This window comes from Polypterus senegalus, chromosome 11 (genome assembly GCF_016835505.1).
Source record: "Polypterus senegalus isolate Bchr_013 chromosome 11, ASM1683550v1, whole genome shotgun sequence".
NCBI lineage: Eukaryota > Metazoa > Chordata > Cladistia > Polypteriformes > Polypteridae > Polypterus > Polypterus senegalus.
This window is the reverse complement of record NC_053164.1, coordinates 112899952-112923206: the sequence shown is the minus strand read 5'-3', so window position 1 is coordinate 112923206 and position 23255 is coordinate 112899952. Positions and strand designations below refer to the sequence as shown.

At 39.1% G+C, this 23255-nt stretch overlaps 1 protein-coding gene across 1 annotated transcript in view; it reads right to left on the bottom strand.

Annotated features, from left to right (window-relative positions):
- The window catches only part of LOC120539439 (synapsin-3-like), an 842044-nt gene that overhangs the window by 82445 nt on the left and 736344 nt on the right, over nt 1-23255 (bottom strand). Inside the window, exons 9-10 of the mRNA XM_039769493.1 lie at nt 18360-18434; nt 13032-13134 (exon numbers count right to left, since the gene is read on the bottom strand). Of these exons, the coding sequence (XP_039625427.1) occupies nt 13032-13134; nt 18360-18434 (178 nt within the window). The remainder of the gene's footprint in view (nt 1-13031; nt 13135-18359; nt 18435-23255) is intronic.

The window sequence follows — 23255 nt, the reverse complement described above, 5'->3', positions numbered from 1 at the left end:
CATCTACACTATGATCAGATCCAAAAGAGACATTCCAGCTGCACCTGGAGCTGTAACTTCAAACAACAGAATGAGCCGGTCCTGCGCAGCCACTTCCTCACACATCTAATGTGTGCCCCAAGACTGGAACTCTGTGAGTGCAATGATACATATTATTTTATGTATGGCTAATTTTTTCGCCATTTGCGAAAATATTTATGGTATTTCTTTTGTCTGCTTCTTTTGTTGTTTGAGGCATGGTTATGCAGAGGTTAGCACAGCTAATGTCACATTTTTGGCCACAGTATTTAGGCCAACATATTTGCCAGATGCATCCCTAGTTCTCAGGGACAATTAAAACATCATTGCACCATTATAATCCACTAAAATTGTAATTCCAGCACTGCAGTGTCTGGCAGCCATTCCAGCAGCTCCGTGTATGATTTTATCTTTTTAACTTTTTTTTTTTTACTATTTTTCTCTATTTCACTGATTACTTCTACCACTTTCTTTTATGTGGAATAGCTCCCTGGACACGTTTTACTATTTTTATTACTTGACATTGATTTTTACACGCCAAGACTCGCCTATTCAAATAGTCAACTTAAAGCACTGAGAAGAAATGCCCATGGCGGTGTGGTTCCCTATTTACCTGACGAGGTAAGAAGACGATATTGGGGCAGCCGAGCCGGCGCAAAGATAAAAGATAAGATAAAAGCCAAGCAGCTTGAGAGAAAATGGTGTTATAAATCGTCGGTGCCTTCTGTGATCCTGGGAAATGTGAACTCACTACCAAATATGATCGACGAACTGGCTGTGCTGGTGAAAAATGTCAGAACCTACAGAGAATGCAGCTTGCTGTGTTTTAGTGAAATGTGGCTAACAACTACCATCCCAGATGCTAATGTGGAGCTACCAGGGTTTAGCACAGTTAGAGCGGACAGAGATGCAAATACCTGTGGGAAGCGGAAAGGAAGCGGACTCACTCTCTATGTGAATACAAGGTGGTGCAACTCTGGACATATAAACATTAAAATCTCCAATTGCTGCAGGGACATTGAACTGCTGGCCATAAGTCTGTGTCCCTATTATTTGCCCAGAGAGTTTGGACACGTGATTGTTGTCATTGTTTACATCTGAGTGACATCATCCATTCGGCAGTTGCTAAGTTACAAATGCAGCACCCTGCACTGCTTGTGCTAATCTCTGGAGACTTTAACCATGTAATGCTGGATAAAACATTACCTGCCTTCTTCCAGTATGTGGACTGTAACACCCGGGGAAATAGGACTATTGACCTACTGTATGCAAACGTTAAAGACGCATACAGTGCCACCCCGCTGCCTGCGCTTGGGAAAGCAGATCATAACCTGGTTCTGCTTCAGCCTCACTACAAACCAAGAGTGAAGGAGCTACCTACAACCACACAATCATTCAGGAAGTGGTCTAAGAGACTGCTTTGGAACTACAGACTGGGATATACTGCTGGGGTCACATAGTGAGAACATTGAAGAGGCTGTTGACTGCACAACTGATTACATCAACTTCTGTATGGACATTGTAGTTCCAGTAAGAACAGTACGCTGCTATGCTAACAACAAGCCATGGATTACAAGTGACATCAAGGGCCTTTTGAACCAGAAGAAAAGGGCTTTTAAAGATGGTGATCAGCATGAACTTAAGCGCATGCAGAAGGAACTCCGAGTCCAGCTCAGGGCGAAAGAGCAGTACAGGAGAAAGCTGGAGCAGAAGTTGCAGAATAACAGCATGAAGGAAGTGTGGGATGGGATGAAGATTATCACTGGCTGCAGCTCGAAGCAGGGTGCCACCATCGAGAGAGACGTGGTGAGAGCAAACCAAATGAACAACTTCTTTAACAGGTTTGACCACCCTAACTCACTCTCACCTCGGACTACTGCATCCTCCAACCATCCTTCTGCTGATACCAGCATAGGTGAGACATCCCCACCCACAATTACAGCAGCACAGGTGAGCAGAGAGCTGAGGAGACTTCGTGCCAGCAAATCAGTGGGTCCAGATGGTGTATCGCCATGACTGCTGAAGGCCTATGCGTTGGAACTAGGGAGTCCTCTACAGCGCATCTTCAACCTGAGCTTGGAACAGGGGAGAGTCCCGAGGCTTTGGAAAACATCTTGTATCACCCCAGTCCCAAAGGTATCACGTCCTAGTGAGCTGAATGACTTCTGGCCTGTTGCTCTGACATCACATGTGATGAAGACCATGGAGCGGCTGCTGCTTCACCACCTGAGGCCACAGGTCCGCCACGCCCTCGACCCTCTGCAGTTCGCATACCAGGAGAAGGTGGGAGCGGAGGATGCCATCATCTATATGCTACACCGATCCCTCTCCCACTTGGACAGAGGCAGTGGTGCTGTAAGAATTATGTTTTGGACTTCTCTAGTGCCTTTCACACCATCCAACCTCTGCTCCTTCAGGACAAGCTTACTGAGATGGGAGTAGACTTACACCTGGTGGCATGGATCGTGGACTATCTTACAGACAGACCTCAATATGTGCGTCTTGGGAACTGCAGGTCTGACATTGTGGTCAGCAACACAGGAGCGCCGCAGGGGACTGTACTTTCTCTGGTCCTGTTCAGCCTATATACATCAGACTTCCAATATGACTCAGAGTCCTGCCACGTGCAAAAGTTCGCTGATGACACTGCTATTGTGGGCTGCATCAGGAGTGGGCAGGAGGAGGAGTACAGGAAGCTAATCAAAGACTTTGTTAAATGGTGTGACTCAAACCACTTACACCTGAACACCAGCAAGACCAAGGAACTGGTGGTGGATTTTAGGAGGCCCAGGCCCCTCATGGACCCTGTGATCATCAGAGGAGACTGTGTGCAGAGGGAACAGACCTATAAATACCTGGGAGCGCAGCTGGATAACAAATTGGACTGGACTGCCAATACTGATGCTCTGTGTAAGAAAGGTCAGAGCTGACTATATTTTCTTAGAAGGTTGGTCTCCTTCAACATCTGCAATAAGATGCTGCAGATGTTCTACCAGACGGTTATGGCGAGCGCCCTCTTCTACGCGGTGGTGTGCTGGGGAGGCAGCATAAAGAAGAAGGATGTCTCCCGCCTGGACAAACTTGTTAAGAAGGCAGGCTCTATTATAGGAATAAAGTTGGACAGTTTAACATCTGTAGAAGAGCAACGGGCATTAAGCAAACTCCTGTCAATCATGAAGAATCCACTGCATCCACTGAACAGTGTCATCTCCAGGCAGAGGAGTAGCTTCAGTGACAGACTTTTGCCACTGTCTTGCTCCACTGACAGATTAATGAGATCGTTCCTCCCCCACACTATGTGACTCTTCAATTCCACCTGGGGGAGTAAATGCTAACATGATTCAAAGTTATTGTCTGTTTTACATGCATTTTTATTACTATTTAATTTAATATTGTTTTTTTGTATCAGTATACTGCTGCTGGATTATGTGAATTTCCCCTTGGGATTAATAAAGTATCTATCTATCTATCTATCTATCTATCTATCTATCTATCTTTGTTCCTCCTTCCCCACTGACTTCATTTTGCAGAGTTCTGCGAAGTTCCTGGAGCATTTGTGCAATTCACCAAACGCACAACGAAGCAAACTCTGCAATCGTTGCTCATAAATATTCTTAAATAAGATGACAACTACATGCATTGTGGCATCATCACAAGAGGAAAGTGTCCCATGGAAATCAATGCAAAAGTAAAGATGCAACAAAAACAATATGGAACATAAACTAAATTACAAAGAATCTGAATTATAGCAAAAGTATACTCATGCTAAAATGATTTTAAACATCTGTAGAGTTTTCCATACAATGAAATGTATTCTTTAACAACATATCACTGTAGTTATAAAATAAAAAAGGATGTGACCAGGAACTGGACCCTGACAATAGAGTAGGAAGAGCACTTTAGCATTTTGTTACAGAGATAGGAAAAGGACACAAGTTAGTGACTTCTCACTTAACCTAACACATCTGATGTGCCAATGACTTTCCTCAGGTAAAGCTGTGTTTTTAACAGTAAAATGTTGCAGTCCTAAATTTTATTACATGTAATGAAATGGGGTGTAATTGGGATTAAAAAAGTAGAGAAATTAAAATATACAAAGAAGAAACAAACTGATTTGCGGAATGTGCAGAAGTGCATTTGTTTTAATGTTTTTTGCTGTTGTGTATTTGTAATATCTAGCATTATTATAGTTGTATGTATTATGTCTTTTAAGAAAAGGTTTAAGTTTGTATTAGAAAAAGCAAGCATATATTCTATGATGTAAGAAGCACTGCTTCAGGAGGTATATTTTCCTTTAATGATAAAAACAGCTGTGCTTTGATGTTTATCCAGCCTCCCCACAGTGTCTTTAAGACATTCTGTTAAGTACTGACTTATGATGTGATATTTGTGGTGTAAGTAAGGGGGTACAAAGCTGACATTTTTAAGATGTCCTAAAAAGGGAATAAGATGAGTTTGGGAGAATGAGCATACATAGATTCCTCCTTCAGGAATAAAGCTTTACGGAGATGTAATTTATGGCAGGGGGGCTGGCAGCATACACCCAAGTTGTGTGGCAGGGGTGATGATTATAGGACATTACATGATCCTATAAGCCATTACACACAGGAAAGCCATAAACTGCATAGCTGATATGAAGCAGGCCTGGAGGACTGAAATGTGACTGTTTACAATTGGCCATTGTGTAACCAATACCAACCCCTTATAACCCCCCCCCCCAGTTTAGTTGTGTTAAGACAGGATTGGAGGAATCAAGGGAGTTGTCCACACCCATTGGTCCAAGAATTCGGATAAGAATGGTATAAGTTGATCTCTATACCATCCATCCATCCATCCATTTTCCAACCTGCTGAATCCGAACACAGGGTCATGGGGGTCTGCTGGAGCCAACCCACCGCAGGACACACACACGCACACACCAAGCACAGAGTAGGGCCAATTTAGAATCGCCAATCCACCTAACCTGCATGTCTTTGGAGTGTGAGAGGAAACCGGAGGACTCAGAGGAAACCCATGCAGACATGGGGAGAACATGCAAACCCCATGCAGGGAGGACCCAAGAAGCTAACCCAGGTCTCCTTACTACCACTGTGCCACCATGCCGCCCTGATCTCTATACCTTTCTTTTTCTTTTTCTTGCAATCTTTACATAAAGTGAAGACCACGTCTCTCTCTTGCTATTTTCTTATAATGAAAACAACTGTTTTGTTAGCCATATTGAGGCAAACCTGTGACCCGTTTCAATACTTCATCCAAAAGCCATGCAGTAGCAAAGAACAACTGAGACTGAAGATAATCCAAGAGCTGACTTCTTCTTCTTTCGGCTGCTCTCGTTAGGGGTTGCCACAGCAGATCATCTTTTTCTATATCTTCCTGTCCTCTGCATCTTGCTCTGTTACACCCATCACCTGCATGCCCTCTCTTACCACACCCATAAACCTTCACTTAGCCCTTCCTCTTTTCCTCTTGCCTGGCATCAACATCCTTAACATACTTTTCCCAATATACTCAGCATCTCTCCTCTGCACATGTCCAAACCAATGCAATCTTGCCTCTCTGACTTTATCTCCAAACTGTCCAACTTGAGCTGATCCTTTAATGTACTCTTTCCTAATCTTATCCATCCTCAGCACACACAGTGCAAATCTTAGCATCTTTAACTCTGCCACCTCTAACTCTGTCTCCTGTTTTTTGTCCAGTGCCACCGTCTCCAACCCATATAACATAGCTGGTCTCACTACCATCCTGTAGACCTTACTTTTCACTCTTGCTGATATCTGTCTGTCACAAATTACTCCTGACACTTTTCTCTACCTATTCCACACTGCCTGCACTCTCTTTTTCACCTCTCTTCCACAATCCCCATTACTCTGTACTGTTGATCCCAAGTATTTAAACTCATCCACCTTCACCAACTCTACTCCTTGCATCTTCACCATCCCAATGACCTCTCATTTACACACATGTACTCTGTCTTGTTCCTACTGACCTTCTTTCCTCTCCTCTGCACAGCATATCTTCACCTCGCCAGGATCTCTACATCCTCCTCCCTACTATCGCTACAGATCACAATGTCATCAGCAAACATCATAGTCCACGGGGACTCCTGTTTAATCTCATCTGTTAACCTGTGCATCACCATTGCAAATAAGAAAGGGCTCTGAGCCGATCCCTGATGAGATCCCAACTCTAACTCCAACTGCTGACCTCACCACTGCCACGCTTCCCTTGTACATATCCTGTACCACTCTAACATACTTCTCTGCTATGGATGCAAAATACATCGCTACTTTAGCTGTAATGGTATTTTTTGCACATTGTATAATCCATAATACATAATTCATTAAAAATGTAACTCTCTCTCTCTCCTGTTTGTTCTATTGCTTTATCTTGTTGCCTGAGGGCATTGGTAGAAAAGGCAGTGTAACAAATGAAGACTAAAAGTATGAGATTTAAGACATTTTGTTAAGGTCTACACAATAAAGAGAATAAAGGGAAAACAGGGTCACCTAGGACTTTATACGACAAAACATATCTACTTTAAAATGTATATTATCTTTTGCCACTTCTGCTGCAGTATGAGGTACAACTGAATGCAAAAAATGTGAAACTTTATCTCAGTATAGGAATTATTACTTAAAAAATGCTTCAAATCAATTAGTTTCTAGCATTTTACAAAGCTAATAACTGTGGCAAGTTAATTATGGTGGAGAAATTTGTCTTTGAGTTATTTGGTGCCTAGACTAACTTCCTGCCCCACAAACAGGCACATATACATACACACAAACTATAACAATAAGTGGTCAAATTGTCTCCAGGGATGCCTAAAATGTGTAAATCTGTTGTAAAATTGCATTTGAGGTGTGACATATTACCACAACAAGAAGTGTTTGCCTGCTATTGTAGCAATGAATCTGTAACAAGCCTATTTCTCTAAAATGAACAAAGAATCTCTCAAATGAAAGTAGAAGACATTTAAATTTTGGGGGTCAATGAGAATGGCAGGGCCAGCCATCAACAGTAATAATGTCTGCCTGATGTTGTGCAAAATACAACATTTACAATGTTCTCTATAAGGGCAAGTGCCATCATGGATCAATCTATACTAGTAAGGAAATATAATTTTATTTTCAGTGGTGTTTTGGTGGGGCCTAGCAAAACCAAATTATATGTTGTGCAACATAAGTAATAAACTTCCTTCATTAATTTACCTTATTATTAAATATTTATAACATTCTTCAACTTTATCTTCTTAAGCAATTTTTCCAGTTTTCCTCCATGATATGCATAATGTATTTTTTAATCTAGAAAATTATTGCATTTTGTAGTATCTGAAACTGTTTTCAGTTGTGCTGGCTGCTACAAGTCTGTTTCTTCTGGTTGATGGGACTACCTCTATTGGCCCTGCAGTGTTCTAGGTTTACCCTTAATTATGTATGTGTAAGTGCAGCACAAACTCTACAGTTAAGTGTAGATTGACGGCTAGATCCCCTTACTCTTGGTACTAAAATTATTACTTTTTTAAATTGCACTTCCAGTTCAAGTCCTTCTAAATTAAGGCTATCCAGCCTAAGCCAGCAATGAGGTACAAAAAGTCCAAAACATGTGCTCCCTCCAAACTACCCAAAGTAATATGAAAAAAAGAAAGCTGATTGATGTGAAGAATGTATTCGCTATAAGACATGATGCTAATGAAGCTGAGTGGCCTGTTGATCTTCCTCCATCACTGAGGAAACTGAAAGTTGTAAAAAGTCACCAAGGAAGCCTTATGTGTCCTTCTTCTACTTTGTGGAAAAGAAGCCAGCAGTATGACTGATGCACCTGTTTCAAAGTGCAGTGCAGAGTTCTAGTGTGGAATGAGCTGGTATGTAGAAAATCAATTGTTTGCCAGGCTGCATGCTCCCCGAAAAACACCAAGCTGCAGGGTGATTAGTGCTGCTACAGGACAGCAGCGGAAGTAGTGAAGGTTGTGAAATCTGCTTATTCTTTCTATGTTATTGTGGTTTCTCCTTCTTCTTGACAAAACCATTGGTTCTAAACTTGAGGTGTTGCTGTTTTAGTTTATTCATTTAATAGCCAATAGTTTTTACTGAGCAGTGGGCAGTTATAAGGCTCTCACTTTTTTTATAGAGTTTAAATCTTTATAGCTGTACTTAGTCAGGAGTTGACAATGTTAGAGGTTATCACAGTGATCTGATACCAACTGAGCCAGAACAGACACCAACATACTATTATTTGATTGATTTTTTGTCACATCAACAGTGCTTGAACTTACATGTTTTGCTAGTTATTAGCAAATGAGGAATGGGCATTATTAGTTAAGTAAGTTTATGTTAGCATTAAAGAAGTCTCCATACATAAAGGAAATTCTGCTATGGCCCCACTAGAATTCCAACACCAAAACACAACTGACAAAACACAACCCAATTAAATGAAAATAAAGTAGCCAGTGCAATAGTGTGCTGTGAAGACATTTCATGAAACTCAGCACTCAACAAGAGAGCTGAGCGAATACCGTGTAAAATGGTTCTTTACATAGGATAAAACAGCAAATAAGATAAAAAGGCTCAGCAGAGGCCCTGCATGTTTATTTTAGAATTATATTAATGAGTTCCATTGTAGGGAAATCTAAGAGGTGTGTCTGGTAAACATGGAACAGAAGACGGACTGACCTCATTATGTCAAGGGAGGTGAATCAACTCTTAATGAAGCAGTATGACATCTTAAGCCTCAAAAGGACCAGTTATGTTTTTTCTACAAGAAGGAGTTTTCACATGGCCAAAAAATAGATACATAACTCCGCCGGTGTTGACAAAAACACCCTGTACTCAAATGGCACAATTAGAGACCATTATAACTACATACGCTGTTGTGCTGCCAATTATAGGTCACACAAAACCTCCTACTCGACAGAACAAGTCTCAGAGCATCAAAGTTGATCAGTTATAATTTCAGTTTGCAGTTCAAAAAGGGTGTTAGAAAAAAAAAAGCTATTTGTAATCTTCCAGATTACAGGCAGACTAAGAGGGCTTGTCAGGAGGAAACAGACTATAGGATGATTCAGCGTCTAAAAGGGTAGAATATACCAAGAAATGGTCTCAAAAGATTCCCTAACATCATTCAAGATAACATACCGTGGTTGTCATTTTTTAACAATATTATATTCACTTTAAACACTGTTTAAAATATAAACAGAGAACTTCAGACTAATACTGTACTGTAAAAGGCTAAGGGTTATTTTTTAATACTGGAGTCTGATTTGAAGAGCTACAGTATAAGCAATGATTCAGGAGATCACAGGTTTAAAACCTGTCACCCGGTCTATGGAAAAAGTGGGTTCAAAAACAGATGGATAGATTTACTTTTTCAGAAGGTCTATATTTCTTTTTTATAAAAAAAACCTGGTTTTTAAAAGAAATCGGAAAATCACTGACAGAGATGCATCATGGAATAGATTAGTGAAGTTCTCAGATGTGCAAATTGAAGTCTGTGTGGACGTTTACCATTTCTGAGGAAACAATCCTAAAAATAACACCTGGGCATTATTTTTTCTGATTAACATTTGGAGGAGAGAGCCTTGCTTTTCAAAGTCCTAATAGTAAGTGGACTGACTTTTATTGTGAATAATGGCCACAATGTGTTATAGAAAACTTCCCACCAACATCCTTGCAAATGCCCCCAAGGTAGAATAAACATGTCTCTCCAGACGAGCAGCCGACAGGGCGTTGTAATAGGCCCATTTTATTATATTGAAACCAGATGACAGTTCTTTATCCAGAATGGCAGGAGTCATTAACCTGTGGAAAGGCTGCTGGACAAAACAACATGAGGTCTCATTAGTTTGTGAGGGGCCGGTGTGTCTGAAAACCATTAGGAATAAGCAAGTGAGACACTGTGGTCCTTGAGCTATTACCTGGCATTCTAGTCAACAGTCTAATCTTGTTTAAGACTGGTCACTGCTTTTCAGCCACCTTAATATGAAGTGCCTGTTTTATTCTATATGCATCTTTTTTGAAATGCCAGGAGCTATAGGAGAGGTCCAAAGTGATGTCTGAATGCCGCAGAACATTTGCAAACATAGTTACACTAAACACCTCAGTCTAGTATCTTATTTTGTATTAGTTTTTAGAATTATGCAACATTCATGATAATATACAATATTTAGCTACTATAAAGAAATACTCAACCAAGGAAATAGTTACCCTATGTAGTTAGTAGGGGCAACTGAGAAAAATGTATCATCTCACGTTTTCACGCAGAATAAGAAAAAAGAGTTTATGATATAATTGAATTAGGTGCACTGGCGATCCAAAATTGTCCCTAGTGTGTGCTTGGTGTGTGGGTGTATGGGTGTGTGTGCGTGTGTGTGCGCCCTGCGGTGGGCTGGCGCCCTGCCCAGGCTTTGTTTCCTGCCTTGCGCCCTGTGTTGGCTGGGATTGGCTCCAGCAGACCCTTGTGACCCTGTAGTTAGGATATAGCGGTTTGGATAATGGATGGATGGATGGAATGGAATGGTGACCTGTTTTGTCCTTCGGCAAATGTGAAAAATGAACTCTTGACCAACGAAGGAGGGGGAGATCTTCAAATTGACGCACAGAATTTCCTGCTTAACTTTTATGCTGCATTTTCTAGAAATGAGCATTAAAAATATTTTATGTGCATAAAAATGGATAACCGATATGTGGGTTATGCAACACCAATTATGTGAATCTTTTTTCTTTTTACATGGGCTTTTTTCACATCACTTGCTGTTAAACAGAACAGGTCATCATTATGTTCTATAATATCATAAATAGCTCACAGGATTGTGACCTTGGCATGGTGGTTGGGGGCAGCTTCTGTGCCTTAACAATCTACAGAGCTATATTGTCTCAAGATATGTGTTCCTGATAGGGTCCATGGTACACTGGTCCATGGGAGCTAGGGCATACAAAGAATAATTCACAAAAGACCCTCATGAATATTTTAATGTCATAACAGGAATACCAAATGTTACTCCAGGAGCCAAGCCTTGGGAAAGGTGTTCATTGGAGAGTGGCTGGTGCTTGGATGGACTGCAAGGGCCAGTTCGGTCCAGCAAGAAAAAGTTGTTTGAAACTTTCATGTGGACTCACCACCCATATGTTTGGTGACAGACAAGAGTGAGACAGACCTAGGAGTGTTATTTCATGCCACTGGAAAATGACTCTTGCTATTAGGATCTGGAAGAATATACAGTATATATATATATATTTTTGGTAATTGGTACATTTTATTAATCCCTAAGAGAAAATTGTCTTTTCGTGTGACCAAATAATGGCTATGATATAGCTAGACTCATTTTTTAAGGCACAGGATTGTCTCTGAAAACAAACTTCCCAATTAGGGGGTAGGCTCTTTCCTACTGTAGAGATGCCTCATTGGAGTTTCCCTGATTGTTAAGGAAATACTCTCAAGTCCCGGGTGGGTGCTGAACTGTTGGAGTTTGTTCTGATGCATGGGAAATTGCCTCAATGCAACTTGCATTTACAGACAGAAAATCTTTGTATGCTGTTCGTGTGTATGCACTGCCTTTATAGAGATATTTAATTTTGATTTGACATACTATATTAATCCCTGAGGGGTCTTTTCGTATTATCTTTGGAGGATGGAGTTGGTACTCAAAAAAGTACTGTCTCCATAGTCCTAGGCTCCGTAGTCCTGCTAGAAGACTTTACAGTCATAAAGGAAATTATCATATTTCTCGGGCCTTACAGGATGAGTTGGTTGTCCTATTTTTTAAAAATGGAGACAAAATGGTGTGTTCTAATTACTGAGAGATTACACCCCTCATTCTCCCCAGGAAACCTATGCCAGGGTGCTGGAATGGAGACTCTGTTCATTAGTTGAACTTCAAATTTAAAAGAAGCAATGTGGATTCCATCCTCTCAGTGGAGTCCTGAGCCAAATCTTCATCCTAGCACAGATTTTTGAGAGGTTATGGCAATTTGTCAAACATGTCTATATGTGCTTTGTGGATCTGAAAGAAGCTTATTACCAGGTACTCTATGGAAGGTGCTATAATAATATAAAGGTTCAGATGCTGCTGCTGTGTCTCCTTTGATTTATGTATTTGTGGAGTGAGATTTGTATTGGCAATCTTGGTATTATGTTGTGATGGCTCAATGTGAGCATTCAACTTGCACGTCACTTTTCTTCCCTCCTGTTCATTAATGTTATAAACTGGAGAAAAGACAAGAATATCAAGACACAGACAATGTTTGGAGGATTTCCAATTTGATAACAGTAACACGGTACACGGTACAACATCCTAGTACTACAATTTGATAACCAAAGAGTTGTATCTCTACAGATAATATTCACTTGGCCTCAGTAGTCTGTGATCTTTGGAGCACATTGGAAAGGTTTATAGCCGAGTACAATATCAATGAGATGAAAATGAACACCTCCAATTCTAAGGTCACAGTCCTCCCTTGGAAAAAAGTGGCTTAAAACCCATAGATATGGATAAATAGAATGCCTCAAATGAATTAGTTCAAGTGCCCAGGCGTCCTACATATTTAGTATGTGTTGACTTTGTTTCATTGAGTGCTGAATTGTTTTTCTGTTATTAGCACTTGACATGTAAGGCAAACTTCCCTAAAACTGATAAAGATCCCTGTGACTGTGAACTGGGTGAATAGGCAAAAAATGGATGGATATCCCATCCATCCATCCATGTGTTCACACATTTACAATCCTTACTAAGATTTTTTTCCATTATTACTTTAAGGAAAGCAGAGCTATTCTGCAAATTTGTGCAGACTAGCACTGCTTCTAGAACTGAAGGCTAAGAAAGTAGTAATGAGTAACAGTCTAGTAGGCATAACACTTTTATGCAAGTCATTATTTGAAGTGATACTTTATGAGATACAAGTTACTTTTTGCTATAACTAATAACACTAAAAGATACAGAAATGGGTTGAGTGAATAGAAAGATCCTGTAAATTAAAAAAAACATATTGCAACCAGAGAAAAAAAGTTGTAAATCCTACCTCAATGATGTAGTCCTTTCCATCTTTGCCATGTACAGCCTTCACTGCACAAATGTCTAGCCCACCAAACATCTCTGCACAGGAGTCCACCCACAGTCGATATCTGCATGGAAAGCAAAGCCATGCCTTTCACTAAATGAGCATCTGATCAGCAGATATGCTTAAATCCTAGCTGTCAGTGTCAGGATCACTAGATTATTATACTCTAGATTTGCTGCTTGGAATAAAATCAACATTTTCTACTTTATTTTCCACTAATAAACTGGCTAGTTTAGTTGTGGATTTAGTTTGGTTTAGGGGACATCTGTAATAAGATAATTATTACAATTTACAAGGAATATTCAGAATATTTGTTCTGGGTGTCAAATTTCAGGCATACTGTTGGGCTTCAAACTGCTGTACAATTCCTTTCTATACAATGCTCCTGTAACTTAATTTAACCATTTATATATTTCACATTGCTTTTGTTCCTTTTTTTTAATAGTGAAGACATTATTCTGGGTAGGAGCATAATAAGTGAAGCTGAGGTTGACCTCTAACCTTAAACACATTACCTGACACTAAATATAAAAGAAGGCACTACAAAAGACTTATAGGAAGGAGAACACTGTGGAGCCTTTTAAAGAACCAACTGTGGATATGAGGCAAGTCTGAAAACGTACAGTAGTTTGACTGCCAAACAGATTAGTTGTCCCACTTTGTAATAAATGACATGACACTTTTTTATTGACTAACCTAAGAGGGTTTAATTGATTTGTTTATTTAAGTGCTTGTGGATGTCACATGTTTACACAAAAAATATTAATATTTTGCAAGAGCATGTCATGGCTAAAATAATGATGACAAATTAATTTGGCTAAATAAAAAAAAGACAGATTTAGGAGAAAAATAAAATTGAAGAAATATCTAAAGAGAGACTCGACTCAATCCTTCTCAGAGATTCTGTATCCTTTTCATTTGCAAATCTTTTAGGTGAAAACTGAGAGAAAAGTACAAATTAAGATGGCATGAGACCCAACCCCAGTCTTGGAGGGCCACAGTGGCTACAGGTCTTCATTTTAACCATATTCTTAATTAGTGACCAGTGTTTGCTGCTAATTACCTTCATTTAATTGATTTGCTATGTAAGAGTCAGACCCTTTAAATAAGGGGTGAGCAATGTCAGTCCTGGAGGGTCACAGTTGCTGCAGGGTTTTGTTCCAGCCCAATTGCTTCTTGAGAAGTCATTCATTGCTGATGAAGCACTTATTGCTCAAGTGACATTTTTCTGCTTTAATCTAGTTGTCTCACCTGTTAAGATTTTAATCTTAAACAGCTGCATTCACTTTTTTTATTTGCTCCTTATTAGCAATAACCTGCAGCTTTCCGCCTACAGTACTATAGTTCCATTAACAACTGTGTTTATTTATTTGGTTTAATAAAATACTCAGAAGGAAACTCAAGACAAAGTGAACAACTGAAAAATAATCCCTTCATTTTTGGCTTCAAATAATTTGGATGATATTTTTAGAAAGGAAAAAGAAATCTATGATATATGAATGATCTGACTTTGCAGAGTTAAAATCTTAACAACTCATGATATTAAATAAGACCCGTTATTGGCAAGGACTGTTTGCTAATTAAGCAACTGGGTTGGAACAAAAACTCGCAGCCTCTGTGGCCCTCCAGGACTAATGCTGATCACCCTGGGCTTAAAGGTATAGGGTTAAAAGTTGTTAAATTTCCGGCTAACAAATTAAAACACCTTCTTCAAGGAAACTTAATACATAAATCATCACTTAACCATCTTTTTGACTTTTTTGCCTGAATAAGTTAAGATAAACAAATCAGCAGCTTCTTGTAAATCAGATAAAGCTGGCTACAGTGGATCAATTGTGATGACTTTCCTGAAAATAAGATATCATATGTGCTAAAATTCTCAAAAGCACACAATTAAAAAGCTATTTTGAATCCTTCGCTGCAATCAGAAAGCAAGCGTTTCACAACTAATCAGCTCTTTTCAATGTTTACCTATAATGCAAATAATTGGAAAACAAACATTTAATTAAGTAATTAACAAGATAAGACCTCCTCCTATTAGGTGCTTCAGTATAACAAACACCTACAGACACAATGTATTTGAGGAATCAAGAGATATATGACACAATAGATTTCTTTCTGACTGGCACAAAAAAAATATCCCTTGACAACTGTAAAGATATTGACAATGATGTGCATTATGATAAAGATAAATTACTATTATAACTGAATTGTGAGCTTATACAAAAATTCTGACCAATCTATGCAAAGAGGACATACTTTTTTAAAAAACATTATATAAACCTAAGGCAAATTCTTTCTCTTTATTTAACTCACACAATATGTAAGGTGCGTTTTAAAAGAGAGTGACTGCACATCATTTGTATTTAGTTTATAAAAATGCATCATATCTCTGAACACCATTATATACTTGTGACCTGACTGTTAAGACATAACCTTCACTTAAATATTACCTGCAAATTTAACCAGCTTATTTATATTCTTATCAAGATATTATATGTATACTAGCCGAAGCCCGCCATAGCATACGGCGGTGTAAGAATAGGAACGGAAAATGGTGAGAAAGAAATTCAGTATAACAAAGGCTTAGGAAACCACCGTTGCAGTATAACGAAAATAACAAAGAGTGAAACCAATGCCAATGGCTGAGAGAGTACCTTCCTGTAGCAGGCTACGGAAAACATAGACATATATGACTGTTTGGCCGAAATCAAAAACTGGTTTACATTTAATTTTCTTAAACTCAACACTGATAAAACAGAGATCCTTCTCATTGGTACAAAATCCACATTATCCAAATTCCACAACTTCCCCTTTATAATTGATAACTGTACGCTATCTCCATCCTCTCAGGCCAAAAGTCTTGGTGTCATCTTGAATAATAATCTCTCCTTTCTTTCACACATCAATACTATTACACGATCTGCTTACTTCCACCTACGCAATATCAACCGTCTCCGTTCCTCTCTCACCCCACACTCTGCTGCAGTTCTTGTTCATAGCCTTGTCACCTCTCGCTTGGACTATTGTAACTCTCTTCTTTTTGGTCTCCCTCAAAAACTCTTCACAAACTTCAACTAGTCCAGAACTCAGCTGCCCGTATTATTACGCGATCTCCTTCCACTCACCACATCACTCCTGTTCTGCATCAACTTCACTGGCTCCCTGTCAAGTTCCGCATTGAGTTTAAAATCCTTCTGCTAACCTTTAAAGCTATTCATGATTTAGCCCCTCCATATCTGTCTGACCTTCTCCACATTGTCACCCCTTCCCGTACTCTTAGATCATCATCCTCAATTAAATTGACTGTTCCTTCTGCTCGTCTTTCTACAATGGGGAACAGAGCTTTCAGTCGTTCTGCCCCCCGACTTTGGAATGCACTGCCTACTGAGATTAGAAACATTAATTCACTTTCTCTGTTTAAGTCTTCAGTTAAAACTCATCTTTTTAATCATGCCTTCTCTATGTAAACATTGTACTGTATTGTTTGTCGGTTGCTGTGTATAATGTACGGTGTCCTTGAGTGTTTGAAAGGCGCCTATAAATAAAATGTATTATTATTATTATTATTATATAGACAGACACCGCATTTACTGTGTTGCCCAGTCGACACGATAAGTCAGTGCTTCCATCCTATTGCGAGTGGTAAAAGTGCCATTTAAACGAATACAGGTATAAGTGGAAACCGGGTTTTCTGATGAAAAAACAATAACGTTTTAAACAGTATCGTTTACATACAACAGATTTTGGCGAATCGTTTACATGCAATTATTTATATCCATTTATACACTAAATGCGTGCGTATCCCATGGTCTTAGAGATGATGGGTGGGGCTCTGTGAGTTGGCAGGCGTGGCTCTCTGTCTTGCATGCGGTGTAAAGTCAACGTGGCTCAGAGGTGCATGTGGACTTTTGCACAGACGAAAGAGACTGAGGCTGTGTTTGGTGAGTTGTTGCATGCCTCGAGAGCGACGCTGGACTCGGGAGGACGGTTACAGTTGGCATGCGTGGATATGTTGTGCGTATCCCATGACGCAGTAGGAGGGTTAGAGTTGGCGGGTGGGGCTCTGTCTTGCTTGCGCTCACTGTATTGCATGCACTCAGTGTCTTGCTTGCCCTTAGTGAATTATATATATAGATTATCTCATGTAAATAGACTCAGGCTAGCTTTCATAATTTTTAAGTAACTGTAGCATAGAAACAGGAGTAAGGAATAAATCAGATATGCTGATTTATATTTTCTGTTAATTTCAAGTATATTCTTGTTTATCATAGATCAGGAGAGTGTTGATATGTTGCATGTTGGTTATACCCCATTACTACTACTACTGTTTCTACTAGAACTATTTATATTCTGTATTGGCCCCCTTGTGAGTGTAGATGCACACTGCAGGACTGGCCCCTGCAATTCTGAACAGGATTAAATAGGTTTGAGAATACAAGGTCACATCCCATCATAGCCAATACCGAAGTAACAAAATTTTCAGAATAATGAAATTTCCGTTATAACAAAATATTTTTATGGTCCCATGAGTTTCGTTATAACAAGATTCAACTTGTATAATGCTAAAGTATGCAGTATGTAAAACACGCATGGAGAAACTAGGTAGTGCTAGTGTATTGCTATTACCTTTTATAAATACTGGATTCAAACTGTTTATTTTCAAAAAGAAAATGACAAAACTCCAATAGCCAAAGTGTGTTGGATAACGAAGGTCCTTTGGTGCATTAAATGTCAAAAGAGCAGTACAAGTCCGCACTCTATTTTTACTTGCAGGATTATAATGAAAAATGAAACACAAAACAAGGTTTCTACAACTTATTAAGGAGACAGTCACTGAAAAGAAGGGATTTGTCACTTAATAAGAGATTAGTTGCAATGAAAACCTGTAGTCTTCAAGGAGCTGGGTTCAACTTGAACATCTGGATGTAACTTCATGGAAAAAAGAAACATTGGCAGCCACTGAATAACAGGTACTGTTACTGCCAAATGTAGCTGTCAGGTTTTGCTTCCAGATACTAAAAAAGACGACTATGGACAGTTAACACATCTGAAAGATTGGAACAGATAATGATATGCAGCTGTTAACTCTAAGATGACTGTGTTCCTGCCTCACATCTTTCTTTTCCTTTGGGGTTTTACTAGCTAGCTGCCCAGTGTTACCATTTATGCGTTGATTTTACTTTCATAATACTCCACTAGTGTGAAATGACCTTATATTCAGTATACCCACAGCACTGATAAATTCTACTTGTTATATTTTCAAATCAGAAACAATAGATTTCATACCGATCCGTCATTGCGATTTGTTCCAGCATGGCTGATCCTGTGTTAGCCTTCCAGTTTCCAGATATAGAAGTTCTCCTGAAAAGCAAAACAAATGTTTCCACTTATTCATGCTGTTTATTTAGTTGTCATCATTCCATTTCCTTGTGTTCAGATGCCAAAAAAGCAGTTTGTTGTAAAGCCAGGTCTCTGGCTGTTTACCAAAAAAACAACACATCAAGGCACATTTTTTGGTTCTTGCTCATGTATCTTTTACTGATAAGAAGACCCCTGGGTAAGGGTTATATTTTTATACCAGAACCAGACTTGGATTGTTTCAGTGCCAGAAGATAAGATATTAGCAATGTGGATTTTGACCCACTGTGAAGCATAAATGAGTTACTTAAGTTATTTATTAGGCAAGAAGGCAAGAGTGAACATGCAAAGCAAATTACAAGAAAATACTGTAGATACAGTAGGGATTGTACATTTGCAATTTCACCCTCAACAATGCTTGAGAATGTTGATTGTCTTTGTTATTTTCTACAAGACAAATCCCCATTTACAGCAAAATAGCTCCTATAAACAAAAGTTTTGTTTTTCTTTTCCTGGTCAATGACTTAAGTATTAATTGTGAAGGTTAGTGTGTTCACTTTCTCACTTTTCTATAACATCTCAACCAAGCTACGGACGAGTGACTGAGCTGCACTTTACTGGCTTTCCCTTTCTGTCACTGTATCATCTGCTTAGCTCTGCTTTCACATGCAGCTCGCCATGTTCTCTTTGACACACACTGACATACACTTTGATGGACACATTGACTGACCCAAACACTTTTCCTTCTTCTCAGATGACATTCAAGTGGTAAGCGCATTCTACCCGAGTCCCAGACAAGACACACATGGGGTTTGGGAGCTTCAACACAAAGGAGTGAGATGACAAGATTCAATGAGGCAACAACCCTGAAACTAGCTGACACCCCCAAATGTCCCTGACTAAGAGATTTTGCCTTTCCAATACACTATTTTAATACTATTTCAGAAAAGATTGCAGATTTACTGAACAAATTAAGAAAATCAAAACATCATTATCATAATGGATCTGAAAGGGAATTGTGGCAGAATTACACCTGATTACAGCCTTGCCTCCAGTGCTATCAGGATAGGCTCTGACCCTAAATTGAAATGCAAAGGATTGGATGTAATGTTACATTATTATTACATGAAAGTATCATTCTACACACAGAACAATAAAAAACTACAAGTTCAAAAATGCAATGTTGCACTGAAAATTGTAAAAAGCCACCTTAGCCCTCTTGGTTCAGGTGCATGCTTACTGTCTATAGTTCCACAATTCTGATACACCAGTAGGAAATTTAATCATTCACCTGTACAAAATGCAGAGGTTTCCTCCTAAATATTTTTCCTGAAGTTTGGTTAGGCTCAGAACCCTTATACAGCTTTGGTAATATAAAACCACACCAAAGAATATACATCCATGTAATACTTTCACAGACAAGATTGCGTGAATTGTAAATGGAAAGTTAATAAACTTTACAAAAAACCTTCATATTTCCTAAACCATGGGTGTCGAACTCCAGTCCTGGAGGGCCGCAGTGGCTGCAGGTTTTCATTCTTGCCATCTTCTTAATTAGTGACCAGTTCTTTCTGCTAATTACTTTTTATAATTACCTTGACTCAGGCCCCTTAGTTGTTTCTTTTTCTTTAATTAGCAGCCAAACAATAATGAGACACAAAACAAAATGCCACATGACCAGCTCATATGTTCTCATTACATATGATCTGAAAATAAAGAAAGGTGATGGTCTCAGTAAGGTTGATCTCTCAGGTCACTAAAACATTTTGACAATGTTCTTAGAAAAAATGGAAAAACAACAGTTTTGGAAATGTCTGCTGTGGCAGAATGAGAGCAGCAACAAGCCACGGGATTAAAGAATGAGTTTAATTAACAGCAAAAATCGGCTTCTAATTAAGAAATTGGCTGGAGTGAAAGTGGTTGGAGTTTAAAGCCCCAATTTAGCTGGCCATTGGTCGTTTCACATCTCATTTTTTTTGGCTGTCATTTAATGAAGAAAGGAATCAATTCAGAGGGCTGAACTCTTCTGACAGGGTTATTAAAGTGATGAGGGAAAGTTAATTAGCAGTGAAAACTGGTCACTGATTAGGAAAAGGGTTAGAATGAAAACATGCAGCCTCTGTGGCCCTCCAGGCCTGGGGCCTCATGTATAAACGGTGCGTACGCACAGAAATGTTGCGTAAGAACTTTTCCACGTTCAAATCGCGATGTATAAAACCTACACTTGGCGTAAAGCCACGCACTTTTCCACGGTACCTCATGCCTTGTCGTAAGCAAGTTCTCCGCTCGGTTTTGCAAACTGGCGGTACCCAGCGTCAAAGCAATGGTACTGTTCTTGTGTAATTACTCACTATTTTCATGACGCGGCTTTATAAATACACAGAAACTAACTAATATTGTTTATTAGTGTAATGCATCTGATTGTAATTAACTCGTAACAATATAATGGTCCAGGGAACAGCCATAGTATTTCAAATGCCATAACTGCTTTAGCGTTGTTACTCTCACTTCTCCTTCTTCTTCTTCTTCTTCTTTCAGCTCCTCCCATTAGGAGTTGCCACAGCGGATCATCTTTTTCCATATTTCTCTCACTGCACCACTCGGAGTATTTATATCACTGTATCTGAGTGTGAATCACAGCAGCAGCTGATCGGAAAGAGAATTATCGGTATACGGCATTAAGCACACGCTGTCTCTGCCACGGCAAAACGTTTCAAAGCCTTTCCTGTACGGACCTCGCGGTTCAAAACAGTTTAATCCCAAGAACTTTAAATGCAGCCAATCAAGTGCTCCTTGTAGAACTGTTTGTACTTATAAGTACAATCACCTCACTGTAAACTTGCACTACAGTTATAATATCGCACAACCTGAGTCACTTTATAAAGCGCGTATTTACATATGATGACAATATCATTTTTAAGGTGAAATGCAGCAAAATATGTTTGTTAAATTATACAGATAAAACTTTAACTTCATTTAAATAATCTATATTCTTCACTGGGAGTGTCTTTAAGGATAGAATAATTAAACATGTACTACGAAGATATTTCAATGTTCTTTAAGCGTTTTGAAGAATCGGCGCTAAGCTTACAGATGGCTTAACGCCTATTACAGAGCTGATTGTATGGCGATCGGTTACTTGGGAAAGAAAAGCACTGACTGCAGTGACGGCTACGCCAATATATATTGAATATAAAACAGAAAGATAAAATAACAACACAGCTAAAAGCAGCGACAAATTTCGCAAAAGTTAAATGCTTGTGTCATGAGCACGAGGCGGCTAGTGTCTGCAACATACGTGGCCATCCACCGTGCATGACATTGGCGGCTAAGGAGCCACCGATTCTTCCTCTGCCCAGTGCCACCACAAGCTTAGAGCCGCCCCTGAGTACTGCTGCAATAAATTATTTCATCGAAGTGAAACATGTTTAATAACGTGCTTTAACTCCTATCATCATGAAAATGACATCACGTATACATCTCAGTATTTTAGTTATTCAGAGAGCTGTAATATCACAAATGTAATGGACTCTGTGTCCAGTTGGAGGAAGAGAGCCAGTTTAAGAAGCAAGTAGTGATTCACACACATAGAGCACATAGAAAATCAAATACAAAACAAAGCATTTAACGTGCTACTTTAATTACGATGTGATTTTAGAAACTGGTTAATTAAACAATTTTAAGATGAATTTTATGATGTTCTACTTTAATGACAAAATAAACTACGTGATTAAAGTGGAAATGTCGAGATTGAAGTGGACATTTCGTGCTTTTTCCCCACCGTGTGGCTTTTTTCTCTGTACCCTAATAAGCTTTCATATGACACTCAGACAGTGGGCTTACAACTTGGCTTTCCACGGCGACTTTGATATGTGACTTCTTTTTTATTTCCGGCACTGTGCGATTTTGTGGATGTGAGCTTTCATGTTTCTCCAACACGCTATGCCACTCGATCAACTTCCTTTTGTTGATTATACCACGGCTTATTTGAACAAATAGTATGTTTTTCCTTTGCCTCCACTTGGTATTCGCTGAAATTCTTATGTTTCCCCCCGTGCTTTTCCCATTGTCTTTTCACAGAAGGCTGCGCTTAAGGGCGATTTATATTGATTTGCATATTCAAATAGGCGTAATTCTGGGAGAATATGGGGCGTTACATAATGCGCGTGCACGAGCGTTAGTTTTCACGCTGACCGGGATTTATGTAGCGGAAGAACGTGGAAGTTGGAGTACGCACAGATTCCTGCATCTGGATTTTTCTGTGCGTAAGCACATTTCGGCTTTTGTGCTTACGCCATGTTATAGTGCGAGTTCTACGCATGGCGTTATACATGAGGCCCCTGGAGTTCGACACCCCTGTCCTAAACCATACAAAACAAATGCAAAAATTCATGAAGTGTTCACGTAAATAACATTACCAAGGATACTGTATTATGTTATTTAAATTTAATTCCATTGTTTCTATTTATGTAGTGCACTTTTAAATGGAAGAAATCTGAGCCTGTTTTAATCAAACCAAATTAAAAAGATGATTTGAATCAATATTTTCCTAACAACTCTCCAATATGTCTTCATCATGGAAAAAAGTCAAATTGGACCGGAAAACATCAAAGAAAATTTGATGTATGATGTATTTCAGCATTACTAAAGCAATGTGGCTTAGTGACAAACAAGACTAACAGACAGCAGGTCAATGTCTGCCATGCACAATGGTGGTTTTGAACAACTAACCAGTAACCATTTAGAAAACATGTAATCTGTTATGCAATGAATAAGGCCAAAATGGTCAGCTTAATATATTAGAATGTAATTTAAGCACAAATC